The sequence below is a fragment of the Salvelinus namaycush genome, chromosome 22 (assembly GCF_016432855.1).
Source record: "Salvelinus namaycush isolate Seneca chromosome 22, SaNama_1.0, whole genome shotgun sequence".
Taxonomy (NCBI): domain Eukaryota; kingdom Metazoa; phylum Chordata; class Actinopteri; order Salmoniformes; family Salmonidae; genus Salvelinus; species Salvelinus namaycush.
In genome coordinates this window covers 15,352,515-15,369,539 of record NC_052328.1, presented here as the reverse complement: position 1 = coordinate 15,369,539, position 17,025 = coordinate 15,352,515, and the positions used below count along the sequence as shown (strand labels likewise).

Sequence of the window (17,025 nt, the reverse complement as noted above, 5' to 3'; positions counted from 1 at the left end):
GTCCACTAGCTATAATCCTGCACACTGTGTGTCTGGAGAAACTGTTTTACTTTGTCTGCTCTTAGTTTGGTTCAGTTCCCCTTTGGGACAGAGTATCTTAGATGTCTGTGAGGGCTTGTGGGCTGAGAGCCAGGATCCTGTCCAGGCTGGTCCTACCATCCCAGTTCCCCTGCTAAGAGTGCAGTTATATGTAAGAATGCAGTGTCAGATTCTAAGCCGTGCCAGAACATTAAGGTAAAATATTAAGGATTAAATCCAAAGTGGCTCCTTCATCATGTACAATGTAATATACACTACCGTTCAAAAGTTTGGGGTCACTTAGAAATGTCCTTGTTTTTGATAGAAAAGCACATATTTTCTCCATTAAAACATAAAATTGATCAGAAATACAGAGTAGACATTGTTAATGTTGTAAATGACTATTGTAGATGGAAACGGCAGATTTTGTTATGGAATATCTACATAGGCGTACAGAGGCCCATTATCAGCAACCATCACTCCTGTGTTTCAATGGCACGTTGTGTTAGCTAATCCAAGTTTATCATTTTAAAGGCTAATTGATCATTAGAAAACCCTTTTGCAATTATGTTAGCACAGCTGAAAACTGTTGTTCTGATTAAAGAAGCAATAAAACTGGCCTTCTTTAGACTAGTTGAGTATCTGGAGCATCAGCATTTGTGGGTTCAATTACAGGCTCAAAATGGCCAGAAACAAAGACCTTTCTTCTGAAACTCAGCAGTCTATTCTTGTTCTGAGAAATGAAGGCTATTCCATGCGAGAAATTGCCAAGAAACTGAAGATCTCATACAACGCTGTGTACTACTCCCTTCACAGAACAGCGCAAACTGGCTCTAACCAGAATAGAAAGAGGAGTGGGAGGCCCCGGTGCACAACTGAGCAAGAGGACAAGTACATTAGAGTGTCTAGTTTGAGAAACAGATGCCTCACAAGTCCTCAACTGGCAGCTTCATTAAATAGTACCCGCAAAACACCAGTCTCAACATCAACAGTGAAGTGGCGACTCCGGGATGCTGGCATTTTAAAATGATAAACTTGGATTAGCTAACACAACGTGACATTGGAACACAGGAGTGATGGTTGCTGATAATGGGCCTCTGTACGCCTATGTAGATATTCCATTAAAAATCTGCCGTTTCCATCTACAATAGTCATTTACAACATTAACAATGTCTACTCTGTATTTCTGATCAATTTGATGTTATTTTAATGGACAAAAAAAGTGCTTTCCTTTCAAAAACAAGGACATTTCTAAGTGACCCCAAACTTTTGAACAGTAGTGTATGTCCACCTGTTGCTATGATACACGAGGGAAGTTATCTACCCCCCAGGGAAAGTGTCACAAACAAAGTAGTGTATTATCAGTGGTTGAGTTTTTGTGATCCAAAAAGTCAACCAGATGTACAACTCCTGCTGAAACTGAGGCTGTCATAATATGGACCCTGAACGGATGACAGTTTCTATCCAGGACCTAACCACAAATATCTTGCGACTAATGATTTTGCAAAAAGTGTTATAATCAAATGTGATTGACTGATTAATGATGTCACGACCTCAAAGGAATCAGCCATGATCCACCACAAAAGTGGATCCCCACCCACCATTTGGGAACATAGATATAAATGATTTAGATTCTTCAGATTCTAGTCTTACACAGGTTTAGAGGTGCATCGACAACACACTGGAGGTAGGGGCTTATTTTTGGAGTGGCTATCAACAACCCCTTGACAACTCCGCTGTCTGAGTGACAGGACAAGTGTGCAATTAGACCCTCTCAATCACTCAGGCCAGCATTCCACTGTGTAAGCAGACACAGGTCTCTAACCACCTCCTCTTCTTTTCCACCTACCCCCCTCTCTCTCTTGCTTGCTCTCTCTCCCCCCTTTATTTCTCTCTCTCTCTATCCCCCCTCTCTTTCTCTCTCTCTCTCTCACTCCCCCCCTTTCTTTCTCTCTCTCTCTCTCTCTCTCTCTCTCTCTCTCTCTCTCTCTCTCTCTCTCTCTCTCTCTCTCTCTCTCTCCCTTTCTCTCCCTCTCCCCCTCTTTCTGTCTCTCCCCCCTCTCTCCTCTCTCTCCCTTTCTCTTTCCCCCCCCCCCCCCTCTCTCTATTTCAGCTCCCCCAGCCTACAACCCTATCAGCAGTGCCCATACTTAGGGTGTGGGTGGGCATGTGTGTGTGTCATTGAAAGAGTGTGTGTATGTGTGCGTGCCCAGGTGCCAGAGTAGTGGGCTGAGAGAAGTCAACTCCATGACATTATAGCTGAAGGAGAGCGGACAGAGCTCTCTGAGGGGGCCCTGACAACTATGGAGTAAACGCACTGAGGGCCCCCCAGAAAGATAAAAAGACAGACAAACGGACAGAAACGCAAAAAAAGGAGAACGTATCACACAATAATGGTGGCAGAAGAGGTTATAATCACCTTGTCTGGTGGAGCACCATGGGGCTTTCGTCTCCAGGGGGGCGCGGAGCACCAGAAACCACTTCAGGTGGCCAAGGTATGGCTTCAGTGAAAGGTAGGATGGTAAAACTGTTTCAAGGGACAGGGGATATGGTAAGAGGGACATTCTGAATGATACGTGTCTATGTCTATGACATTCTATAATATATTGGTTCTGGAATTAATGGGTTATAAAGGGTTGTGAACGTGGTTCAGATGGAATATCGGCTGCAATCATGGGCAGGGGCCGAGAGGCCTGAGCATGAGTCATGTGTCTATTCTAGAATGGGTCTCATGTGGAGACATTGGAGACATTGATAGAGCTATAGAACTTTCAACTTCTCCTGTTTGAAACACATGTAGCAAGGCAGACATCATTTCATGCTATGTGGAATGACATGAGAAAAAACATACACATGAGGTACTGTTTTCTTAAAGCATTTGGTACGTGATTGCACAGATGTCGGACAGATCGGATAATCATCTGCAGAGTTTCCTCATTGGATCGCTCTCGTTTCTGAATGGCTGGTTCTCAGTCAGGGTTCTCAGTCAGTCGCCACACCTCTTCATAAGAGGATATCCAGTTCAGCAAAGCTGTCATAGATACATACAGGATATCAGTTTCACACCTTAGAAATCCAACTACCTTATCACTTCTCTGCCTATGCATTCCCCCATTGCATTTCCCCATTACCAAAGTATTTCTCTTGTCCTTTTCTGTATAGGGGATTTTAGTACACTGAAACCACATTTACTGAGTGTTGACTGAGCAAAACCGCTTTTCAAACAGACTATTCCGGGTTAAGAGGTGGCTCACCAAAGTGTGTGTTTCAGCCCAGTGAAGAAATTGTCTGGGTTATATTCTTCCCCAATGCTAGTTGAGATCCAAAGGGTTAAAGAACCCCTTCAAAACAAATATAAATTCCTCTATCCTCACACACCTCAATGTAACCCTTGATGTGTAAAGTTTCTACCAGAGTAAGAGATCCTTACAGATCATGTAGCTTCAACATGTACACTCTCTTAAAATCTCATAGGTTGCATCAGCACAACTATGGGTTGACCCTGGGCACAAATAGTGGGAGAGTGCATGGGGGAGGAGAGGTGCTGGCTGGCATTTCACTGCTGAAGTGGGTAAGAGGGCTTCACTTCAGCCACAGCTTGTGGGAAATGTCTGCAGCACGTCCAGGCTGTCAGGGCAAGTCATCAAGACAAGACATCAAGAGCTGCTTTGTCATGTTCTTCATCCAATATCACTTTTCAGAATGAAGGAGACAGAGATGACAGATGACAGAGAGATAATAGATAGAGAGAGAGCTCGTTAGATAGAGTGAGAGAGAGAGAGATAGAGTATGGCATTGGGTGCTGTTGGCAAACCTATCTTATATTGTTTACTGTGGGTGATATTTTGTCTCTCTCTGCTGGTGTAGGTGCGTAAGCGCAGTAAGGCGTGCAGGGCAGGACTGCGGGAGGGCGATGAGCTGGTGTCCATCAACGAGCAGCCATGTGGAAGTCTGTCCCACTCCCAGGCCATGACCATAATCGACAGCTCCCCAGGAATATTACACATCCGGGTCAAGAGGTCAGAGAGCAATTACAATCTCCATTGATGTGTACCCCTTTATGCATAAAAACCCTGATGTTAACATATTGTTTTACCTGTTATATTAGCATTAAGTGCTACTCCATCATTATTTTATTAATTTAACCTTTATTAAACTAGTCAGTTAAGAACATATTCTTATTTACAATGACAGCCTGCCAGGGAACTGTGGGTAAACTGCCTTGTTCAGCTGCAGAACAACAGATTTCTACCTTGTCAGCTCGGGGATTCGATCCAGCAACCTTTCAGTTACTGGCCCAACGCTCTAACCACCAGGCTACCTGCCACCCCATCTTATGCAAATAGCATAAGCCAGAGCAGTATGCCCAACAATTGTTAATTTGCTCCCACAGGGCACCAGCAGGCTTCCAGTCTGTGGTGCTGTTGACCCGCGCCCCGTCCCCCCGCATTGACAAAGAGTACCGAGCCGCCCTGCGTGCCATGTCTCCCTCCTCCAGACCCCACCACATAGCAGCTGTCAGGGAGGTCCCCCATGGCAGGTCCTCTGTCCTGTCCCCCATGGGGCGCAGCGGCCTCACCTCGCCCCCAGGCAGTGAGGCCTACTACGGGGAGACAGACAGCGACGCAGATGTGGCAGCCCACGAGAGGCAGAGGAGGCAGAAGCGCAGAAGTCCCAGCAACTTACCCGGCAAAGCCTCTGGCAGAGCCTCCCAGGAGGGAGGGGAAACCTCAGAGTTTAGCGGCTATGACAGCGCCCCAGATGGCCGGCTCTACCCAGGGCTCCAGGACCACGGGCTAATGGATGGCCGAGGAGCGGGGGAAGGCTTGCCGGGGGTGGCCCGCAAGGAGGTGATTTACCAGCCCCCTCCAGGGATGTGGTCCTCCCAGACTTCCACAGAGACCTCCTCCATCATCTCCTCTGTTGAGGACCAGGGCCCAGGACGGGACGGAGTGGCGGAGGAGGACAGTGGCTTCCAGGAGCCCTCCAACGTGGTCCCACTGGTTTCCCCCGAGAGGGCCAAGGGGGCCATGCAGCTGAGCTCCCGCAGGCAGCTGGTGCCAATGGTGGGGCCCATAGACACCCCTCTGGATGAGGAGCTCAGTGTCACCTACATGGACAAGGCCAAGCAAGCCAGTGAGTATCCTAATCATGCTCTACACGGTGATGTGAGATGTGTTACTGTACAAATAACTAGCCATGTAATGGCTAGTTGAGGCTGGCATTGCATGTTGTGAGTTATTTATACTGAACAAAAATATAAACGAAACATGTAAATTGTCGGTCCCATGTTTCATTAGCTGAAATAAAAGATCCCAGAAATGTTCAATACACACAAAAAGCTTATTTTTCTCAAATGTTGTGCACAAATTTGTTTACATCCCTGTTAGTGAGTAATTATCCTTCGCAAAGATAAACCATCCACCTGACAGGTGTGGCATATCAGGAAGCTCATTAAACAGCATGATCATTACAGAGCTGCACCTTGTGCTGGGACAATAAAAGGCCACTCTAAAATGTGCAGTTTTGTCACACAACACAATGCCACAGATGTCTCAAGTTTTGAGGGAGAGTGCAATTGGTATGCTGAATGTAGGAATGTCCACCACAGCTGTTGCCAAACAATTGAATGTTCATTTCTCTACCATAAGCCCACTCCAACATCGTTTTAGAGAATTTGGCAGTACATCACAACCACAGACCATGTTTTAACCATGCCAGTCCAGGACCTCCACATCCATCTTCTTCACCTGCAGGATCATCTGAGACCAGCCACCCGGAGAGCTGATGAAACTGTGGGTTTGAACAGCTGAAGAATTTCTACACAAACTGTCAGAAACCGTCTCAGGGAAGCTCATCTGGGTGCTCTTGGTCCTCACCAGGGTCTTGACCTGTCTGCAGTTCGGTGTCGTAACCGACTTCAGTGGACAAATGCTCACCTTCGCTGGACACTGGCACGCTGGAGAAGTGTGCTTTTCACGGATGAATCCCGGTTTCAACTGTACCGGGCAGATGGCAGACCATGGGGACGTATGGTGTCGTGTGGGGGCGAGCGGTTTGCTGATGTCAATGTTGTGAACAGAGTGCCCCATGGTGGCCGTGGGGTTATGGTATGGTCAGGCACAAGCTAGGGACAATGAACACAATTGCATTTTATCAATGGCAATTTGAAAGCACAGAGATACCGTGACGAGATCCTGAAGACCATTGTCGTGACATTCATCCGCAACCATCACCTCATGTTTCAGCATGATAATACACAGCCCCATGTCGCAAGGATCTGTACACAATTCCTGGAAGCTGAAAATGTCCCAGTTCTTCCATGGCCTGCATACTCACCAGACATGTCACCCATTGAGCCTGTTTGGGATGCTCTGGATCGACGTGTACCACAGCATGTTCCAGTTCCTGCCAATATCCAGCAACTTCGAACAGCCATTGAAGAGGAGTGAGATAACATTCCACAGGCCACAATCAACAGCTTGATCAACTCTATGCGAAGGAGATGTGTCGCGCTGCATGAGGCAAATGTTGGTCACAGCAGATACGGACTGGTTTTCTGATCCACGCCCCTACCTTTTTTGAGGTATCTGTGAACAACAGATGCATTTCTGTATTCCCAGTCATGTGAAATCCATATATTAGGGCCCAATGAATTGATTTCCTTATATGAACTGTAACTCAGTAAAATCTTAGAAATTGTTGCATGTTGCGTTTACATTTTTGTTCAGTGTAAATCACATTTAAATAATGACATTAAGATAATGAGATGGTTTAAGTAGCTTCTCAAATCAAATCAAAGTTTATTCTCATAGGTGTCCTCTCAGGTAAAGAGAGTATTCCTCATGAGACAGCATTAGTCTGAAAAGGGCCACTTTAAGAGGACAGAGGCAGTCCCTTCTACGTAGAACAGGGGCTATATTTGTCCCCTAGTTCAGTGGTCCGCTAACCCGAGCACTGCATGTATGAACTGGGAAAGGCATCTCCAAGCAGCTGCTATCTGATATCAAGTAGCAGTCCTTCTCCCCCCTCTCACTTTCCCTCTTTGACCACCTTTATATATCACCCTGTCCTTCTCTTCCACTATATTCCCCTCTCATGTCCATGTCTTGCTACATCTCGCTAAGACTGCAACAAAAACAAGGACACACTGAAGAAAAACGTACAATAACTATTTGCAGGTATAAATAAGACACATTTAAAACTGTATCTAGAGTAAACAAAATATGATACCATTCCATTCATACACATATCAATAGACAAAATACACACGTGCTGTCTTTGGTCGGATGGTTGAGACACCAATACACCAATAGTTAATTATAGTAAGGCGGAGTGCCCTCTGCTGTGATCAGTCTGTCAGAGCTAACAGGCAGCTGATGATTGGACCAGTGACCTGGGCTAACAGCCAAAATATATACAGTACCAGTCAAAAGTTTGGACATACCTACTCATTCAAGGGTTTTTCTTTATTTTTACTATTTTCTACATTGTAGAATAACAGTGAAGACATCAAAACTATAAAATAACACATATGGAATCATGTAGTAACCAAAAAAGTGTTATCAAATCAAAATATATTTTATATTTGAGATTCTTCAAAATAGCCACCCTTGCCTTGATGACAGCTTTGCACACTCTTGGCATTCTCTCAACCAGCTTCACCTGGAATGCTTTTCCAACAGTCTTGAAGGAGTTCCCATATATGCTGAGCACTTGTTGGCTGCTTTTCCTTCACTCTGCGGTCCAACTTATCCCAAACCATCTCAATTGGGTTGAGGTCGGGTGATTGTCGAGGCCAGGTCATCTGATGCAGCACTCCATCACTCTCCTTCTTGGCCAAATAGCCCTTACACAGCTTGGAGGTGTGTTGGGTCATTGTCCTATTGAAAAACAAATGATAGTCCCACTAAGCGCAAACCAGATGGGATGGCGTATCGTTGCATAATACTGTGTTAGCCATGCTGGTTAAGTGTGCCTTGAATTCTAAATAAATCACAGACAGTGTCAGCAGCAAAGCACCCCCACACCACCACACCTCCTCCTCCATGCTTCACGGTAGGAAACCCCACACGCGGAGATCATCCTTTCACCTACTCTGCGTCTCACAAAGACACAGCGTTGGAACCAAAAAATCTTAAATTTGGAATCATTAAACCAAAGGACAGATTTCCACCGGTCTAATGTCCATTGCTTTATGTTTCTTTACCCAAGTAAGTCTCTTCTTCCTATTGGTGTCCTTTAGTAGTGACTTGTTTGTAGCAATTTGACAATGAAGGCCTGATTCACACAGTCTCCTCTGAACAGTTGATGTTGAGATGTGTCTGTTACTTGAACTCTGTGAAGCATTTATTTGGGCTGCAATTTCTGAGGCTGGTAACTCTAATTAACTTATCCTCTGCAGCAGAGGTAACTCTGGGTCTTCCTTTCCTGTGGCGGTTCTCATGAGAGACAGTTTCATCATAGCGCTTGATGGTTTTGCGACTGCACTTGAAGTAGCTTTCAAAGTTCTTGACATTTTTTCGATTGACTGACCTTCATGTCTTAAGGTAATGATGGACTGCCATTTCTCTTTGCTTACTTGAGCTGTTTTTGCCATAATATGGACTTGGTATTTTACCAAATAGAGCTATCTTCTGTATACCAACCTTACCTTGTCACAACACAACTGATTGGCTCAAACGCATTCAGAAGGAAAGAAATTCCACAAATTAACGTTTAACATGGCACACCTGTTAATTGAAATGCATTCCAGGTGACTCCCTCATGAAGCTGGTTGAGAGAATGCCAAGATTGTGCAAAGCTGTCATTTTTATTTTATTTTATTTCACCTTTATTTAACCAGGTAGGCTAGTTGAGAACAAGTTCTCGTTTGCAACTGCGACCTGGCCAAGATAAAGCAAAGCAGGTCGACACATACACAAACACAGAATTACACATGGAATAAACAAACATACAATCAATAATACAGCAGAAAAATCTATATTCAGCATGTGCAAATGAGGTAGGATAAGAGAGGTAAGGCAATAAATAGGCCATGGTGGCAAAGTAATTACAATATAGCAATTAAACACTGGAATGGTAGGATGTGCAGAAGATGAATGTGCAAGTTGAGATACTGGGATGCAAAGGAGCAAGATAAATAAATAAATACAGTATGGGGATGAGGTAGATTGGATGGGCTATTTACAGATGAGCTATGTACAGGTGCAGTGATCTGTGAGCTGCTCTGACAGCTGGTGCTTAAAGCTAGTGAGGGAGGTAAGAGTCTCCAGCTTCAGAGATTTTTGCAGTTCGTTCCAGTCATTGGCAGCAGAGAACTAAAAGGAGAGGCGGCCAAAGGAAGAATTGGCTTTGGGGGTGACCAGTGAGATATACCTGCGCGTGCTACGTGTGGGTGCTGCTATGGTGACCAGTGAGCTGAGATAAGGCGGGGCTTGACTTAGCAGAGACTTGTAGATGACCTGGAACCAGTGGGTTTGGCGACGAGTATGAAGCGAGGGCCAGCCAACGAGAGTGTACAGGTCGCAGTGGTGGGTAGTATATGGGGCTTTGGTGACAAAACGGATGGCACTGTGATAGACTGCATCCAATTTGTTGAGTAGAGTGTTGGAGGCTATTTTGTAAATGACATCGCCAAAGTCGAGGATCGGTAGGATGGTCAGTTTTACGAGGGTATGTTTGGCAGCATGAGTGAAGGATGCTTTGTTGCGAAATAGGAAGCAGATTCTAGATTTAATTTTTGATTGGAGATGTTTAATGTAAGTCTGGAAGGAGAGTTTACAGTCTAACCAGAAACCTAGGTATTTGTAGTTGTCCACATATTCTAAGTCAGAACCATCCAGAGTAGTGATGCTGGACGGGCGGGCAGGAGCGGGCAGCCATCGGTTGAAGAGCATGCATTTAGTTTTACTAGCGTTTAAGAGCAGTTGGAGGCCACGGAAGGAGAGTTGTATGGCATTGAAGCTCATCTGGAGGTTAGTTAACACAGTGTCCAACGAAGGGCCAGAGGTATACAGAATGGTGTTGTCTGCGTAGAGGTGGATCAAAGAATCACCAGCAGCGAGAGCGACATCATTGATGTATACAGAGAAGAGAGTCTGCCCGAGAATTGAACCCTGTGGCACCCCCATAGAGACTGCCAGAGGTCCGGACAACAGGCCCTCCGATTTGACACACTGAACTCTATCGGAGAAGTAGTTGGTGAACCAAGCAAGGCAATCATTTGAGAAACCAAGGCTGTTGAGTCTGCCAATAAGAATGTTGTGATTGACAGAGTCGAAAGCCTTAGCCAGGTCGATGAATACGGCTGCACAGTAATGTCTCTTATCGATGGCGGTTATGATATCGTTTAGGACCTTGAGCCTGGCTGAGGTGCACCCATGACCAGCTCTGAAACCAGATTGCATAGCGGAGAAGGTACGGTGAGATTCGAAATGGTCGGTAATCTGTTTGTTAACTTGGCTTTCAAAGACCTTTCAAAGCAGGGTAGAATAGATATAGGTCTGTAGCAGTTTGGGTCGAGAGTGTCTCCCCCTTTGAAGAGGGGGATGACCGCGGCAGCTTTCCAATCTATGGGAATCTTAGACGATACGAAGGAGAGGTTGAACAGGCTAGTAATAGGGGTTGGCAATCATTTTTGGCAGATAATTTTAGAAAGAGAGGGTCCAGATTGTCTAGTCCAGCTGATTTGTAGGGGTCCAGATTTTGCAGCTCTTTCAGAACATCAGCTATCTGGATTTGGGTGAAGGAGAAGTGGGGGAGGTTTGGGCGAGTTGCTATGGGGAGCGCAAGGCTGTTGACCGGGGTAGGGGTAGCCAGGTGGAAAGCATGGCCAGCCGTAGAAAAATGCTTATTGAAATTCTCAATTATTGTGGATTTATCAGTAGTGACAGTGTTTCCTAGCCTCAGTGCAGTGGGCAGCTTGGAGGAGGTGCTCTTATTCTCCATGGACTTTACAGTGTCCCAGAATGTTTTTGAGTTTGTACTACAGGTTACAAATTTCTGTTTGAAAAAGCTAGCCTTAGCTTTCCTAACTGCTTGTGTATATTGGTTCCTAACTTCCCTAAAAAGTTGCATATCACGAGGGCTATTCGATGCTAATGCAGAACGCCATAGGATGTTTTTGTGCTGGTCAAGGGCAGACAGGTCTGGAGTGAACCAAGGGCTATATCTATTCCTAGTTCTCCATTTTTTGAATGGAGCATGCTTATTTAAGATGGTGAGGAAGGCACTTTTAAAGAATAACCAGGCATCCTCTACTGACGGGATGAGGTCAATGTCATTCCAGGATACCCCGGCCAGGTCAATTAGAAAGGCCTGTATTCGCAGAAGTGTTTTAGGGAGCGTTTGACAGTGATGAGGGGTGGTAGTTTGACCGCAGACCCATTACGGATGCAGGCAATGAGGCAGTGATCGCTGAGATCTTGGTTGAAAACAGCAGAGGTGTATTTGGAGGGCGAGTTAGTTAGGATGATATCTATTAGGGTGCAAAGGGTGGCTACTTTGAAGAATCTAGGCAGAGTTGCAAAGTGAAAGCCATATCTCAGACTGGCCAATAAAAAGAAAAGATTAAGATAGGCAAAAGAACACAGACACGGCCTAGAAGGCCAGCATCCCGGAGTCGCCTCTTCACTGTTGACGTTGAGACCGGTGTTTTGCGGGTACTATTTAATGAAGCTGCCAGTTGAGGACTTGTGAGGCATCTGTTTCTCAAACTAGACACTCTAATGTACTTGTCCTCTTGCTCAGTTGTGCACCGGGGCCTCCCACTCCTCTTTCTATTCTGGTTAGAGCCAGTTTGCGCTGTTCTGTGAAGGGAGTACTACACAGCGTTGTATGAGATCTTCAGTTTCTTGGCAATTTCTCACATGGGATAGCCTTCATTTCTCAGAACAAGAATAGACTGATGAGTTTCAGAAGAAAGTTATTTGTTTCTGGCCATTTTGAGCCTGTAATCGAACCCACAAATGCTGATACTCCAGATACTCAACTAGTCTAAAGAATGGCCGTTTTATTGCTTCTTTAATCAGCACAAAAGTTTTCAGCTGTACGAACATAATTGCAAAAGGGTTTTCTAATGCTCAATTAGCCTTTTAAAATGATAAACTTGAATTAGCTAACACAACGTGCCATTGGAACACAGGAGTGATGTTTGCTGATAATGGGCCTCTGTACGCCTATGTAGATATTCCATAATAAAATCTGCCGTTTCCAGCTACAATAGTCATTTACAACATTAACAATGTCTACACTGTATTTCTGATCAATTTGATGTTATTTTAATGGACAAAAAATGTGTTTTCCTTTCAAAAACAAGGACATTTCTAAGTGACCCCAAACTTTTGAACTGTAGTGTATATACCAAAGACTTACAACCTGTCCACCTGTTACAGTCATAAACTCCCAGAGAGGGAGGGCTGAGGCTATTTGAGGACGTTGCTGTTTTAAGAAGTTTAAATAAATAAAATGCCATAAATCCCTGAGTGTCCCTAATTAGAGGTTCACATGTCCTCTTCAGGGACACTGCCAATGACAATTTAAATAACAACTCCTTACACAGTTGGGCATATTGGTATCATATCTGTCTAAAACTATAACAAGTTTGTGCAAATGTACAATGTCTGCTTGAAGTTTGCCTACAAAATGGGACTTTTCTTCAAACCTATGCTATTAAGTTAATAGCTGGGAACTTCACCTTGGTAGCCCCCCCAGATAGCATATGAGCACGTCATAATCTTTTGCAAAATGTGTAGAATAGCATGAGATTAGCTATAAAACTGCACATTTTTCTCTCTGCCCCATGGCAAAATGTGTAGAATTGTAGGAAGTTATGTCACGTTCCTGACCTGTTTTCTGTTGTTTGGTATGTGTTTATTGGTCAGGGCATGAGTTTTGGGTGGGCAGTCTATGTTTTCTGTTTCTATGTTGGTTTTGGGTTGCCTGGTATGGCTCTCAATTAGAGGCAGGTGTTTGACGTTTCCTCTGATTGAGAGTCATATTAAGGTAGGTTGTTCTCACTGTTTGTTTGTGGGTGATTGTCGTCCGTGTCAGTGTTTGTCGCGCCACACGGGACTGTCTCGGTTTATGTAGTCTGTTCCTGTTCGTGAGTTCTGCGTGTATTTTATGTAAGTTCCATGTCCAGGTCTGTCTACTCCGTTTTGTTATTTTGTAAAATCCTTCCAAGTGTTTGTTTTCGTGTTTCATCGTTTGATTTAATAAATCATTATGTATTCACAACCCGCTGCACTTTGGTCAAATCACTACTCCTCCTCCTCGTATGAAGAGGAGGAGGAATGCCGTTACAAGTTAGCTGTTGGCGGTTTTTAGAACCTGATGTTCTCAATTTAAAGGTTATATCTGGTCGTTCAACACTGGTAAAAAAAAATCCCCCTTTACTTTTGGCAATGCATTAACAGTCATGATTTGTTCATCATATTTTAAATAGCTTGTAGACATTATGACTACCCTGTGTCACTTTACGTGAACTAATATCTCACTACATGTAAAATACTATCCTGTGATCTTTTTGTGTATATCATGTTAGGTGCAGTTGTTCAGATGAATTGTAACTCCTATTCAAGAATTGAAAATAAGTTTCATTGAGCTTTAAAAAAAGGTCAATGATCTAATTAAAATGGAAATGGCCACAAGCGAGATGTTATGGAAACAGTAAAGGTGTTTCTACAGACGTACCCACACTAAAACATGCTCTTTGACTCCTACAGAACTGAACCGGGGTGACACGGTTCAAGACAAACAGGTGAAGGAGGCCAGAACCAAGTGCCGCTCTATCGCCTCCCTTCTGACAGACGCCCCCAACCCCCACTCCAAGGGCGTGCTGATGTTCAAGAAGCGGCGGCAGCGCTCCAAGAAGTACACGCTGACCAGCTTCGGCAGCGTGGACGAAGACATGCAGCAAGATTCCCAGGAGGAAGATGGTCTTTTCCCAGGAAGCGAGTCAGAGTTTGATGAGGATGGCTTCTCAGCCGCCCCCGACACCACCTGGGACAGTGACTACTTGGATGCACTGGAGAAGAGGGCGACCGCAGGGGGAGAGCGAGGGGATGGGACAGAAGATGCCCCCAGTCCCGGCCTGAGTGACATCTCTGGGAAGGGCGCCCAACTGTTTGAGCAGCAAAGGAAGAGGGCGGCCGAGCATGCCAAGAAGGTGGCTGCCACCCAGCCTCAGGTGCCGCTCCAGCCTCAGATAAAGACCCAACCATCGAACCAACCACAGATCCAGGAGCAGCCTCAGCCATACGCACAGAGCCAGCCCCAGCCAGAGACACAACCACAGATGTACCAACCTCAGCAACCTGTGGCACCACCGCCCCCTGTAGCCTTCCAGGAGGAGACTCCGTCTGTGGCAGAGAGGGCTATGGCACCGGCCCCAGCTGCTCCTACTGCCTACAGTATGGCTAACGGAGACGTAGCCTACTCTGCAGTGAGCACAGCTAGTGTGGTAATGTCACCCCCGACTGTGGCATCCAAACCAATCACCGGCCAAGTGTCCATCTCAACCATACCTCCGCCCCAAACACCACTGCCAGAACTCTCCTCCAGCTCTGTGGTCAACAGAACCGCCCGCCCCTTCAACCCAGGGTTTGTGACTAACCGAGCCGCCACCGCTCCTGTTGTGTTCCGCCCTGTCGTCACCAAAAGGGCCCAGCGCCCAGCAACCTCTGTGTCTATTGTAGGACCTCCCTTCTCCACCACATCAGAGCTACCTGCAAGTGGTTGTCCTTCCTTCTTCTCTCCCCCGTCCTCTGTGTCCGGAGGACCGTTCTCCACCCCCTCCTCAGCACCGGCCACTCATCCCCGCCCTGCCTTCTCTGTGGAGAGCCTGGCAGAACCACCCATGCTCTCTGTTCCACAGGCTTCCTTCACAGCCATACCTCCACCCCCAGCACAATTCTCAGGTGGCCCCATACCCCCACCTCCAGTCTCGTTTGCCTCCGTACCACCACCCCCAGTATCATTTGCCAACGTACCCTCAATTCCACCCCCATCGCCATTCTCAGGTGCTCCCATACCCCAAGCCCCAGTCTCAGTGGCCCAATCATCCCCAGCTCCAGTGTCATTTGACCCCATACCTCAACCTCAAGTTTCTTTTGCCCACATGCCCCAAGCTTCAGTCTCAGTTGTCCCACTCCCACCCTCCACAGCTCCTGCAGCTGTACCCAGATCCCCCATGTCCAAGGTCCCACCTCTCCCTGGTGGTCGTACCGGTTACCTCCAGGAGGCTCGTCGGCGCAGCGGCAGGAGGCCCATGTTCCGAGTCCCTGATGAGAAGAAGAACTCTCCCAACCCTGACCTGCTGAACATGGTGCAGAACCTGGATGACAGGCCCCACTATGGAAGCAACTCAGGGAGTATGATGGGCTTTGAGTCGGGCACAGAGGAAGACCAGGGTGCTGAAGCCGGCCGGGGCAGGATGCCTCCACCGGTGGCCCCCAAACCCAGGGTCATCCACGAGGCCCCTCAGATTCCCCAGGCGGAGGGGAAGGGGGCTCAGCTGTTTGCCCGCAGGCAGAGCCGCATGGACCGGTTTGTGGTAGACACCCCACTAGAGACCGCCTACCAGCAGGAGGTCACCTACCCAGGGGCCGAGTCCCAGTATGCCCCCAACCCCAATATCAACTCACAGTGGAAGTTATCCCCCAACATCCGTGCCCCCCCGCCCATTGGTTACAACCCGTTGCTAGCCCCCTCCTGCCCTGTGGGGCCACAGAGAGATACAGGCAGGTCTGACAGGGGGAGCTGGGGAAGCAGAGGGGGGATAGCCTCTCATAGGGAGGGAATCAAAGCTTTGGATTTCATGAGAAGGCAGCCTTACCAGCTCAACTCAGCTATGTTCGGGGGTAGTGTTGCCAACCTGTCGGCGATGCCCTCATACCAGGACCAGAGGCAGCAGCAGGGAGGGTATACTACCATGGTGGGCAGCACCATGACTCCTCCAAGACAGATCCCAGTCAAGGCGGCCCGTGTGTACGAGATCAAACGCTTCTCAACACCCACGCCCATGTCAGCCCGGTGTTTGGCCCCCACCGTGATCGCTCCTCGTTCAGCCACAACGCTGGGAGAGCGCCTGACCCGCTCCGACATGATCTCCCCAACCCCTGCTCCTCTCTCCCCACCCCCTGCCCCTGTCTTTTCCCCAGCCCCGGTCTCTGCCCCACATCCCGCCCTTGCTCCTACCTATTCAGGGGGCCTGCCCGGGCTGCCCAGAATCAATGCCACCCCAGTCCCCAACCCCATCCCCCACCCATCACCCTATCCTGGGGTGTCTTACAGTGGGCTCCAAGGTGCTAAGCAGTTTCAGAGTGCCCCTGATCTGAGTTTCCTTGCTAACCTCCCCCCTCCTTTCAGGGCAAATGCCATGCAGGCGCCCAAACCCCGCTTCATCGCCACCAAGGTGGGCGTCCAGCCGCGTGTGTGGAGACCAAGTGCCATGTGAACGGGAGTGGGAGTGGGAGTGGGAGTGGGAGTGGGAGACCCTGTCTGAGAACTGGACACATCCCAGCCCTTATATATATATATATCTACAAAACAACAGAGTATTAAAGTGGTCAAAAACTGATCAATGAGTTTGTTCAGAGCCCAACAAATACGTTTTCACAAATGTATGAATTCTCTCATTGTAAGGATTTGAAACCCTCACTAAACGAATATTTGATTGGTGAAACTCAGAAATGTGTTTCCATTCATTTGATTATTATTATTACTATTAATTTCCACCTTTTTGTTTGTGCAATAGAGGTCCTTTGCTGTCAACGTCACAAAGTGCTATGATCAACTTCAAATCATGGCCCTCCATGTGATTGCAGTCGTAGATTAGCTTGCTTGTCACACATACTGTTGCTGACCTGCGTTTGTCTGGTTTGTCTTTCAACTCATTTGGCCCAGTCATATCACAAAATACACAGTAGTATATCCACTGTACGCCTGTCCTGGAGGAGGTTTTTGTAGGGCTTATCTTTCTACACAGTCAGCTAAATACTGTTT

At 46.8% G+C, this 17,025-nt stretch overlaps 1 protein-coding gene across 1 annotated transcript; it reads left to right on the top strand.

Moving 5' to 3' along the window:
- The first annotated feature begins 2,411 nt into the window (after positions 1 to 2,411).
- Positions 2,412 to 16,477, top strand: LOC120017407 (synaptopodin 2-like protein). The gene is made up of 5 exons (XM_038960156.1): positions 2,412 to 2,504; positions 3,886 to 4,037; positions 4,412 to 4,772; positions 4,953 to 5,154; positions 13,746 to 16,477. The coding sequence occupies exons 1-5, from the start codon at positions 2,412 to 2,414 to the stop codon at positions 16,475 to 16,477; spliced, it is 3,540 nt and encodes a 1,179-aa protein (XP_038816084.1).
- The last annotated feature ends 548 nt before the right edge of the window (positions 16,478 to 17,025 follow it).

What these genes read in the sequence shown, in the direction of transcription:
- LOC120017407 (XM_038960156.1), top strand. Translation starts at nt 2,412, where the DNA reads ATGGTGGCAGAAGAGGTTATAATCACCTTGTCTGGTGGAGCACCATGG. An exon ending in AGCACCAGAAACCACTTCAG is followed by an intron (nt 2,505 to 3,885) that starts GTGGCCAAGGTA and finishes CTGCTGGTGTAG; the next exon opens with GTGCGTAAGCGCAGTAAGGC. An exon ending in TTACACATCCGGGTCAAGAG is followed by an intron (nt 4,038 to 4,411) that starts GTCAGAGAGCAA and finishes TTGCTCCCACAG; the next exon opens with GGCACCAGCAGGCTTCCAGT.